Source organism: Chroicocephalus ridibundus, chromosome 7 (assembly GCF_963924245.1).
Source record: "Chroicocephalus ridibundus chromosome 7, bChrRid1.1, whole genome shotgun sequence".
Classification (NCBI taxonomy): domain Eukaryota; kingdom Metazoa; phylum Chordata; class Aves; order Charadriiformes; family Laridae; genus Chroicocephalus; species Chroicocephalus ridibundus.
This window is the reverse complement of record NC_086290.1, coordinates 8,601,591-8,614,145: the sequence shown is the minus strand read 5'-3', so window position 1 is coordinate 8,614,145 and position 12,555 is coordinate 8,601,591. Positions and strand designations below refer to the sequence as shown.

The following is a 12,555-nucleotide window of genomic DNA, read 5'->3' as shown; positions in this document are numbered from 1 at the left end:
TTCTATGAGAAAGAGGATTCTGGAGAGAGAACAGAACCTGATGCTCCCAGACTTTCAGCATAATTTGTGCAGTTGTCCATTTTGAGGTGTGAGAGCTTCAAAAATCAAGAAGAGTGGTCTCCTAATAAAGATTAAATGTAAAAATAATAAGCTGCAGCCACATCTAGCTTTATTGAAAAAAAAATAAAAATCTCCAAAATACTTTCCTGTATTCCTTTAAATTTAGGCCAGTTGCTGCCCTGTGGTATTGCCTAGCTGATATTCCTTTCTGCCATATGAAGGTGGAGAAACAGGCCTCTGGATCCCCATATGCTGTCCTGTCAATACCATTATCAACACGATGACCTAGCCTTATGAGAAAACAACTCAGAGGAGGAAATTGTAGTCAGATGTAGCTTAAATTCTTGCCTACAGTTGCTCTAGTCTCCACTGTAACCAGCACTGAGGTTATAAGAGGTGAACACACAATAAAATAAGCTCATCTTGAGACTTTCAGAAAACTGTAAACATCTTTTTATGCATATAGTGTGTATCATTTTATGATGCTACTGAATGAATGCAGTTATTTTCTCTTGATAGTTTCTTCATATTAGTTTTAGGTAGCTGTCAAGTGGCTGTTCAAGTAAAATTGCTAGAGCCTTCCAACATACCCTCAAAGAAACTTGAGTTTGATGTTTGGTAAAGCCCTAAAGCTTTGAATTCTGCCAGTGAGACCTCTTATCTCTGGTCTTACACAAGGCAAGCTCTATTAGAAAACTACAAGCATCAAGACCCATCATTATCTGCCTTTCACAAATAATCAGACAATTTAAAACAGAGCCTTAGCTGTTACTAAATTAGTGTTTAACGTTTCAACACTACTATGTGCACTGAAAGGGAAAATGATTCTCAGAAACTGACTATGTAAAAAAAGAATTAAATCTCAGCAACACCTCTGCTCAAAACTTTCCTATCTTACCATTTTAAAACCATAAGATTTATGTTTCAAACTTTAGACTTTCTGCAAAAAGTGAAATATAAAACAGTAGATTACCCACCCAGATGCTATAAACCGTGCCAATGGTAAAGCCAGACATAATCCAGAGGAGAAATGAGGCACATTAAGGTAGCAATATTCTAGTAAAATAAAGTCCGAGTTTAGAAAGCTGGAGTCCTAAAATTGCCAATTAATACAACTACCAAATGTCTGAAGTACATAATTCCTCTCCTGTGGGCAAAACAACCAGCTATTAAGATAATAATCTCCCAAATATCTAAGGTATTCCTATGGCCTCACTATAGTAATATCCAAGCATCTCTGTATTATTACTTTTTCTCTTCAGTATGAGACTCACTCTTCTCCAAACTGGGATTCAATGCCCTCATTAGAGGTTCCAGAAATACGCTGCTCTTCCTTTGAAGATGGTTCTTCTGTTTTAACACTTAATTCACTTCTTTTTTATCTCATTGATAAAAAGGAGGAAGAAATAACTTTCATAGAGAACCCAGAGTAAAAAAGTATTCTCCTGAATACACTGCTGTGGAGGAGGGTAATATGCAAAGAGCAGATATACAGATCTCAAAACAATTTCATTAAGTGGCGTAACTCAAATTTCAAACTGCTGATCCAGGTCTTGTATGGGGAGGAAAAAAAAAAAAAAAGAAAAAGAAAATCCAGTTTCCAGCACTCCTGTCATCTCATGTGATATGTCTTTGGGTGGAAGGGGAAAGCATGGATACATCCAGTAAGTATCAGAGCACACAGGTTTATCTCAAATCACTTTGTTGTTTTTCTGACTTTTTAAATTTCCCAGAGGTAAAGTTTTCTATTAGTAAGTGGTAAAAAATCCATATAATTTTGCTACATAGAATTATGAAATTTTGCTGTGTGGCTAATTCAGCACAAATCTCAATTTAATACAGCTTCTCCATAGTCACAACAGAAAAAAAGCCTCTCATATTAGAGAAATTCTATATGTATTGTAACAAATTATATACTTGAAAAGTGCACATTTAAGACTGTAATTCCATTTCAAGGTTTCAGTGACATTGATAAATCACTCAAGCTTTGCTCACTCAATTTGTGTCACCAGAATCTCTCGGTGGAATCACAGTCTTTCCACATACTGGCGAGTACACAGTGCTTTTTTCGTTACATTACAGCATGTACTTAATTTAAACAAAAATTAGTCCTTGAGGGACAATTTCAAATTCACAGCAAAGCCTACGCAGTGTGCATTACTGTACAAAATCACTCTTCTCCATTTTCTGAAAGCTCTCAGCTTTTCTTCATGTCTTGCTACGTCCCAGAGGTATGTTATCTCACTGTGGCATGACTGGCTCTGTCTTACTGCTTAGCTGCACGACGGTAGATTTATCTGTTTACTAGTTACTATTTGGATTCCGATATCTACCTATTTGGGACTGGTGTGGGGAGTCCAATTTCCTCTTTATTGTATGCTATTGTGTTCCTGTCTTTTCTTATAAAAGGACTCGTATGAATGGTGTCAGGAACACTGTAACAGTTAACATTCATTAGCATTTAGAAGAGTACCCTCTTTCCTCTTCCTATGGATATTAAATTAGCTGTTATTACTCAGTAATAGGTAAGCAGCTGTTAAATCCCATCAATACTAAGTAAGTCACTTTATTAAATGTATTCAAGTCTGTTTTTATTGTATCCATATGAACTCCTTGGCTCCTATGGGTTTGGGAGGATTCATTACCGAGAAAGTATGTAGTCATCAAAATGTCTGACACCTTTGCGAAGGGACTCAGGAAGCTCCTCTCTTCATTTGTGAAACAACCATAATATTCCCAAACCAGACATTAATATATTGAGATTAACCCTCTGGTAAATATTTAATCTCATATGGTTTTATATTACAAAATGTGTATGAGGTTTTGTGTATATTAATATGAGAAAATGCCTCCATTTCCATTTAAGCTGCATCGAAACACATATTTGGGATTTTTTAAAAAAATAGATGAAGTTATGTTTCTGAAAGGTGTTACAGCAATAGCTCTGCAGACTGCAGTCCTCTGACGATACACAGACCACACAGCATATGTGTATACAGAGTACAGGAAGAGCAATACAGCACAGACAGCAACAGTGCGAGCTGCCCCATATGTTGTGGTTTGCACAAATCACCTCCAAGCTACAATACTTCCAACGGCTGTAAGGCAATATCCCTCTTCTAGAGTAACAGGCTTTGTTGTGCATCAAAAAGCCATGGGATTGAACAATGAAACTTTCAACCCTAACCTGTGCTAACAGCTGTATGGCTGTTTTGTGGCCACAGCTGTCGGGTGAAGAGATTTAGGGAATGTTATTTCTTCTGGATTCCTGATGTGAGCTTGGGCCACAGGAATGTGTAATCTATATAACAGGCAACTGCACCCTCCAGAGTCTTGCATCACTCACCTACAGGTCACCTAGATGTCTCCGTCTTCAGGGCAGGACATCCAAGGGCAGACTTAAAGGGGTCAGAACATCTCCTTGCGCATCTTTTATCCAGAATGTCATAAAATTGATTCACAAAAAATCTGCCCAGTACAGAACTGAGATGGATATCCAGCCTTCTCCTTGATGTGCAGATCGTCAGATGCAACCTTCTACACCTAGCTACCACTCACTTAGGTGCAGATGTTTATGGGTGTGATGTTTGTCTATCCTGCTGTGAGGGCACACTCCCCACTTTGAGTTCAAGATCATCTCGTTCCCCTCTGAGTCGTGCAGCAGCCACCTTGCAGCTATGCCCACACCCACCCTTCTGCCTCCTTGATCCTGAGCTGCAGCAGCCACCTTGCAGCTATGCCCACACCCACCCTTCTGCCTCCTTGATCCTGAGCTGCGTTCTGAGTCCCTGGCTCGGCTGCGCTTGGACCTGCCTCCTGCCCGTAGATGTGCCCAGCAGACACAGGACCAAGGCTGACCCTGATCACTGCCTCCAGGCCTGACCCTGACACTTGGTGCTCAGCATCCTGCCTGCCCTGTTGTCACGCTTGGTCCCAGCTCACTCCCTTTGCGGGGGTGTTCTGCTGTTCTGAATGCTGTCCGTGATAGAGGCTTTGGAGCCAGTCCTCAAAATCTATTCCAGTTCTTTGCTCTATTTGCATCTAGAAAGCTTCTGGGCGCATGGCAGAGGTTTTTGATTATCTTAACTTGGTGTTTCTTGCTGCATTTTAAGAACATTAGTTCTTGTCCTGTCATTCAGTGTAGACAAAACCGTTTATATTCTTCTTTGCTCTATCTGCACTGAAAGACTGCATGTATGTCTTTTTCAGACTTGTCTTTTTAAAGCTAAATGATCCAAAGCATTTTAATAATGCCACATTCATCAAGTGGTCTAGATCTCACAAAGAATCATTTCATGAATATTGAAAGCGTCATAGCTTATTATTATAAATCTTTATATTTTGTTTGTCTTTTTTTTCCCCCCTCAACAAGATGACATAATGGAATCATGTTCAACTCGAAGACCACTTTTTTGTAGAATTTTCCTAACCGTTATGCCCCACCTTCTCTGGGCAGCTATTTATTTGTGCTTGTATGTATTACCTTGCTTTTACTTCTGTTGAATTCCATCTTACTTTTTTCCAGATCACTTCTTCATTTTAGGAAGCTAATTTTTAATTTTACTCTTCTGACTAGGTTCTATCTGAAACAATCATACCTCATATCCAACCATTTGGAGTGTGAACGGAAACTTCAGACATGACTCCATCCAGCACAGACCTTTCTAGAAGCCACAGTGAATCTTTTCATTCTGCCAGGTTTGCAATCACCCTACAAGAATTTTGCCTGTGCAGTACTTCCCTTGCTTACCCAGGAGAATGGAGGATGAGGACTTCAAAAGTTTTTTTAAGACAAAATACACGTTTTCTATTGCTGGTCCCCTGCCCACAAGAGGAGTCGCTGGATCCCCATTCTATACACAGAGCTTTCTCTTTTACTCTGGGAAGCACAGGCCACACCAGGAAGTCTTTCCTTCCACTGAATGTGAATGAACATGGCAGCTATTGACATGCACTGTAATTTATCTGTTTTACATTCCACAGGAATGGACTCTGGGAGCGACATAACTCCTTATGGATAGGGAATGGAAAAATCACTCTCTGGAGGAAGGATTTTCAGATGCTATTGTCTCAATATAGGTAAACAATAAAAATTGGATATGGGTCCTATATGATCAAGCCTTAAAGATTTATGGTCTCATAGATTTTTATTCACTTTATTCACCTTTATTCACTTGGATTACAAAGACTTACCTTTGGGCCTGACATGTGTCAGCCTTGGTAATTAAATGTGTGAACATCATTTTAAAAACATATGCTGTATAAGAATATATATCTCTCAAATGAACAATGAACATCTGCAAGCTTTAAGTTATACCACAATACGCAAACCGCAACTTACCTTTTGAGTTAGTAGAGCCTGAACAACCTGATTAGCTACCTAAAATAAATAAATAAAATAGTTTAAGTATGTTATCATGTGCGTTTATGCATAACAATATCTTCTTTTGTGGCTTTAAACTCCACTTCCCATGTACAACCACCACCAATTCTAGCGTTTTCATTATTCACTAGTATTTTCACCAGATAATGCTCGTAAAAATACATGAAATGGACACTAACTGCTTCTATGCTACTCCTGATTATAAAAAAACATGTATCAATTGCAGTACGACATGATGGACATTTGGTTAACTTCTGCCATCTCTTCTTTGGACTAGATTAAACTTTCACCATTCTATATGCAGCTGCTGTGCACCAGCATAGATTGACTGCGTTCACTAGAGCTGATTTTTACCAGCCGAGGATGGAGTCCTGAATGTTTTCATGAAGTTTAATTGTTTCTTGATTCAATATTGACAAAATGGTACATCTATCACGACAAGCAGAAACCATAGTGCCACAGAAAATTAAAGTACCTACTGTCTTGAGAACGTGGTTGGAAGGCATTCACACCACATAGCATAATTGACTTGAATGAGATTACACACCATTGATCAGTAGAACTATATACTCAACAGGGAATTTTTGAAGTTATTTATTTCATACATCCTTTCTAATTTACATTTACCAGCAGGCATAGAGGCAAGGAAGGGGAAGAAGGATGGACAAAAAGAGGGACTGAGATAAGATTTTCTGTTGATGATGTCTAACTTGTATGTTACGTTTCTAATGTAATTTAAAACTGTATATGCATATGTTCTCACACAATGTGTCTGCAATGCTCTTGCATTTAGATAGAGCAACTAGAGACCTCACTCAGTGCAAAAAAAGACAGTAATTCTGACTTCTGTTTTGGTTTTGGCTTTCAGAAATTACAGTGAATCATATGCAGATAGCACCAAATCTGTATTGATTCTTCTTACTCTTAGCAAACTAAAGAAAAAACCCCACACCATTGATACGAACCGAGTTGTGAGGAAAGAGTTGACGCTAATTCATTTCTGTAAATCGTTCAGTTCTGTTAGATCCAGAAGTTACATTTGATTCATACTCTCATAAAATTTCCCGATATCATTTTTTTTCTCCGAACTGGTCCCTAACTTAAGGCAGCCCATGGAACACTGGTCCCATAAAATAGCTCTGTACATGATTTAACAGAAGACACAGACTAATATTAGAACAGTAATAACCAACAGAAGTAAATATGTTAGAGTTTTGAAAAACCACGTGCCTTGCCCTATAGGCTTTCAGGATCTACATCTGACAACGTTCCTTCTGGTATGTACTTTTAACGTCTGTTTGCTCTACCTGAAAATTGAACAAACCATACCAAATACATTATTTCTTTACTTTCTGACATGGAGTTACTTTACCAAGGAAGAACTAAAAGGTTCTTTGAAGTGTGTACTAGTCACTCACAACAGAATAGCCTACAAAATTACTCCTATAGCTTTATATATTGCACAGAGGAGTGCAAAAAGCATAATCTTCCAAAAGGGAAAAAACAGAATTTGCTGATGCATGTGTGACAAATTTTCCAATTTGAGTGTATGAAGTGAGGTATCTAAATGAAAGTACGTGCCAGAGATCGATAACTCCCATAGATCTCAGTAAGAGAGGGATATAACTAGTTTCTTTACAAAATGAGGTTATTTTATTCTGGTATCTGGCAACTTGGCAAATTGTGTTGCTATTACCATTCAAAGATTTTCAAGTCTGTATTCTTGGTTTTCAGCAGGAACAGAGGTGGGAAGCCTTCAGTGAAATGTTCTGCAGTTACTAAAATTAATTTAGGAGTCAATAAGTGGAATCATATCCAAACTTTTGCATTTCAAATGAGGTTGCCATTCCACTCCTACAGCAGCGCTAGTGTCCAGATGGAAATAAACTGCTAAGCTAGCGGACCTACTACATTTTTACTTACAGGTGTCAAGAGACACCACAGATATGGATGAACAACATAAGCCAGCACTACAAAACTGATAATCACGACTACCGAAAACTGAGACCACTGAAGGAAGAGAGACTGACTTCTGAGATGCAGAATATGTGAACTTCCCACTGATACGAGGCAGAAATGCAGCTCAATCCCAGTAAAAAGCGGGCTGTAAAATGACTTGACCTGTGATTCATGCAGTTAATCGAGGTGAAAGAAGGAATAGAATAGAGACAGCCAGATCCTTAGTCTGCTATTGTGTAGTAGATGACACTGCTTGCCTTCACACTGTCTGCCTTTCCTGTGAACTTAATAGCCAAGATCTTTAGGTGAGGTTTCCTTTTGTGGATTGCAATAAAAGAGATAAAAGATCCAGCTTCACTTTTTCCTTACACAGTTATGTTTACATATACATGTTATAAAGCGGTCTTAATAGAAAAGGTATAAAAGAATGAATCAGAAAAAAGAGACTCTAGTGTAACATCTATTATACCTTTTACAAGTACTGAGATTTTACACAGCTGCCTTTAAAGTATGGTTTCATACACACAAAGACATTTCAAGTGTACTGAAATGAAAGGTCTTATACTTTATTCAAATCTTAAAAAAAACAATGTCTTTTAAAGATAAATCTGTATTTTTGATTAGCTAATTCTTAAAACATCAGCAAAAATATTATCTACCGTAAGTTGCACAATTTCCTGCATGTAAGTATGGTGAAGCTTGACAGAATTCTCAGCTGGCACAGTGATGTGAATAAATATGACACCAGTTACCAATCAACTGACAGCTGAATTCCAGGATAGGAAACTAGGATTAAGCATGTTAACCTCAAACCCCAAAGGTAAGAGAGAACAATCCTGCGTTTTGCATTAAATTTTTCAGAGACAGAAAGATACGTTTATGGAGTAGTTCTGAAATTAAATGACTCATTTCTTATTTATCAAATACTGGAATATATCAATGACAATTTCTTCCAAATACTGTTCTAAAGTTGTTTACCTGTACAACATACGTACATATGTATATGTATGTTTATATGTACATATGTTATGTGTACAACATATGTACATATTTATATAGATGTGAATATTTATTAAAATTCATAAATGACTCACTTCAGATTTACTCATATTCTTTTCAGATTTTATCTCTATGAACATCAGAGTTTCCCTGAATTTTACCATGAAAATGATTACAGAGCATGTGTTTTTAAGTCACAGGTGCAAGCATTCATACAATATTAAATGTGGGACATTATATGAATGAAGAGAACTATGTAAAATAATTGATAACAAAAAGAAAACAGAGAAAATAATGGCAGGCATATATTTAAAAACTCAGCTCTGGTATCTTTTTGTGAGACATAGACAGAAAAATCATGGTGGCTATTTTTACTTCCTTCATGTGCAGCTTAATGGTCGCCAACATCTCAGCAGAATGCCAACAGTGCATAGCGAGTTTCCTTATCACACTGCTGTAGAGGCCTGAGGGACCAAGCAGGGACACTATTGGCAGGGTGGCCAGATTAAATGGAGCTTTAGTGCCCTGAGCAGAGTTTGCCTGTGCCCAGGGGAGAGAAGCTGCAATTTGAGATTGCTCAATGATGAATGGAAGATGGCAACATTCTCCCAATAATTACCAAACAATGTTACCAACCCATATCACCTCAAGGGACCGTCAAGCATCCCAAACACATAACGAGCCAGAATGGCTACGTATGAGCTTTGGAAGTTAGTCCTCCTTGTGTATCAGCCCAGGAGAAGTTCAATACACTCATAACTAATTGGACTGCAGAGGCAAAATTAAAATAATGGTTGTAACAGGCACTCAAGCTTTTTGGTGGCAGGCTTAGCTGTCTCAGTCTTGGGTGTGATCACAGCCTTGTGTTCTCAGGAACATCTGTGTTCCTCCCTTTAAACACATCAGGTCTCCCCGGGGCAAAATGTAGCTGCAGCACAAACAGATACATAGCTGTAGAGGATATGTCTGCTCATAAAAACTGTTGAAGAAGTCCTGAAGCCCAAACTACGGAAGGTCTGAGGAGATTTTCACCTTCAAGAAGCTGGGTTGGTGTAGGGTGAGTTATGAACAGAGGAAGCATCAGACTTAAAGTCTTAAAGGAAAGAAAGTTTCAAGTGTAAGTAACTGTATTTTTTTTTAATTAAAATATTTACAGGAAGAATTTTATTTTCTTAAGATCTCCAGTAAGAATCCCTGTTTGGAAAGGACTTTGTCACATACAACACATCCTCAGAAGATTCTGGTTGGAGGTGAAGGTTCTCACTATCACTGATTGGGTTATTCATTAATTACATTTACGTCTCATCTCCTATTCTCTTTATTGTTGCTATAGGTTGCTAAGTAGGTTGAGAATGTGTGATTCTTCGTGAAGTTCCACCCAGGGAATGAGCTCAGGTGAGTGCAAAGCTGGGACTCCCGCAGAACTTGCAATTATTAAATATGGTTTTGTTGCTTGAGTCACTGGCAACAACTTCACCTCAGTGATCAGAAAGGATTAGGTCCAAGTATTTTTCGGCTAAAATAATGCTGGTTATGGTGCGACTGCCAAAGCATTGTGGGGGCTGAAAGGAGAAGGAGAATAAAAAAGTGATACCAAGCCTGGAGAAAGACAAGAGAGGTCACTGCACACGAAACAGAAGACAAAAAGAGGAAGATAAGCAAACAAAAAATAAAGCAGGGAAGCACAAAACCACAGGTGATGAGAAGCACTTTCTCCTGAAAAATTTGACACAGTGGGAGAAGATGGATACAGCTGTGATAATATGGAAGAACTAAAAACAGATAACGTAATATTGAAGATAATAAAGTTTAGAGCATAGTTTGATATAATTATTTGCTCTTTAAACTGCAACAGCATGTAAAAAACACAACCCTGGGTCAGAAACCCATCATGTTACTGCAAACACAATAAAAACATATCTTCTGTCCTTATAATCTGTATGGAATATTTTGTTGGAATGGATAGTTATGGTGCTTTACTCATTTACAAAATTAATTATGTAGGCAGATTTTGTCCTAGACAATCAGAAAATAATTTTAAGTTAAACTCCGTAATTTAAACTAAAGTCAGTAATTATATGGTAATTTCATCCTTATCACCAAGGTGTCCAAATATAATTCAAATGTGCACTGAATACAATGACTCAGGCCAATGTAGACCAAGGTTCTGCTGGTATCCAAGTGCCACAGAACAGAGCATAACCTAGTAGGAAAGTGTATCTGCAAGTCTTTTACTCCAGATCCCTGATAAAAATATGCTATAATGGCAAAAGTGTGGATTTACTGATGAAAATCTGCACTAAACTGGAGGCTTCTTGTACCAAAGCTGCATTGCTCATGCCAGTAACACTTCAGCAAATCCCAATAAAAAACTTAAAAAGCTAGCATGAAGACATGAATTGTCATCTGCTATGCACACTCACGCACTCTTTCTCAAAGGTACAGCTGAGAAGTCCGTGTAGTTTTGTTTTGTTTTGTTTGCATGTCAGCTAACTACTTACGCTACTATGCATTCTTATTATGGAATGGGGAAACGATTCCTACTAAGCAACTCTTTGAGCTACTAAAAGTCTTAAAACTATTTTAAGCTCTTGCACATGCTGAAGAGCCTTATTTCAGGATAAATGAGAGGAACAAGTAAGCATCAGTAAATGTATGGAGAAATGTATAGACGTTTCTGGAATGGTAAGCATTGCTGGAGCGCTCAGACAGTAACTGATGGGTGAATTATATTGTAGCTGTAACTGGAAGGTCTCATCAGAAGCTGAGCCGTGTAGCAGCGGTGAGCCAACAGCTAGTAAAAACCCAGCGTAAAAACCTGTGTATGTAACCTTTGGGGGGAGCTGAGAGACTAAATTCCCTGGTTACAGAATACATTACATAGGAAGGCTGGGGGACCTTTGATGGAAGAAGCCACTGCCACCTGTGTTCCACTCTACAGAAAAGGAGGAGTACACACCTAATAGGTAAATTATCATTTTCTCCTCCTAATGAAAGCAAACCAGATACAAATGTTGGTCACAGGGAAATCAACTTTTTGGTGAAGAGGTGTGGTCAAAACAGGATTTACAGCAGAGGTCATGGAGAACATTACCTATGACTGCCAGACACATGTTCCTGGAATTAATTAGAATGAGGTAATACTAGTAAATTGCAGAACAATGTCAACCTTGAGAGAGAAGGAGAGATTCATTTCTATTCATTTAATTATAGTACCAGGTAAGAACAACCTTTTTATCTACGTTACCTCATCAAGACATCTTTCATACTGTTCTCTCTGATTTTCATTTTCCAGAGCCAGCGCTGAATTCTCTGCCTACAGTAAAGTAGAATAAACAAATAAATGTATATGTAAATTAATCAAAGGGTATCTTGTACTACATGACAATTGATAAAAATTGTCAGGGTGCTTATTTTATGTACTTCTTCAAGATCCAGAATAAAAAGAACCATACAATTTATTTTGCTACAAGTTGGTATTTTGAGTAAAAACAGAAGCGACATTCGTTTATGAGATTATTCACACCATGCATTTACAATTTAGAACAACATCAGAGCAGATATTCAAAGTATGCCCATGATTTCATCTTGTCAGGTGCAATAGAGTTGGCAATGAAACGTTATAAAAGATATTGGTATAACTTTTCTTCCCTCCCCAGGTCTGTTTAGAGTGAACTTGTTGCCTGAGAAAGCCACTTGGAAGCTGAGGCAGCTACTATCAAAAGGAAACAAAAAGCAATCTTATGTAAACTTTTAACTGTGGCAGCTCTTCATAAGCCTGGTTTCTGCAGTGGGTAACTCCAGATGCACTGGTCATACTACCTCTAATTGGTTAATTATACCCTTTAACTGAACCAGAGAAATTTGTTAGTCTTTAGTTAAAAAACAATTCCTATCATTTCAAGAGTGAGAGTGGTATTTTACTACATGTAAATGCAATCTTAAAGTCAGAATTTTTTTCTCTCACATATGTCAGTTTAAATATGATAAAGTTTCCGGTATAGTAGTGCCTTTCATCTATCTTTAATTTCCATTACACTCATATTTTTGCATAGCGCAGACTTCAAAATGGCACAATCTGGTATGTAGATTACAGTAAATCAATGAGTTTTTCTATATATTTTGACTTGACTTTAGGAATTCTTTCAGCTTTG

The 12,555-nt window shown here is 37.8% G+C and overlaps 1 protein-coding gene across 1 annotated transcript in view; it reads right to left on the bottom strand.

Moving 5' to 3' along the window:
- Window positions 1-12,555, bottom strand: part of NCKAP5 (NCK associated protein 5) — a 371,629-nt gene that overhangs the window by 89,657 nt on the left and 269,417 nt on the right. The window contains exons 7-8 of the mRNA XM_063340758.1: window positions 11,649-11,717; window positions 5,402-5,440 (exon numbers count right to left, since the gene is read on the bottom strand). Coding sequence (XP_063196828.1) covers window positions 5,402-5,440; window positions 11,649-11,717 — 108 coding nt within the window. The remainder of the gene's footprint in view (window positions 1-5,401; window positions 5,441-11,648; window positions 11,718-12,555) is intronic.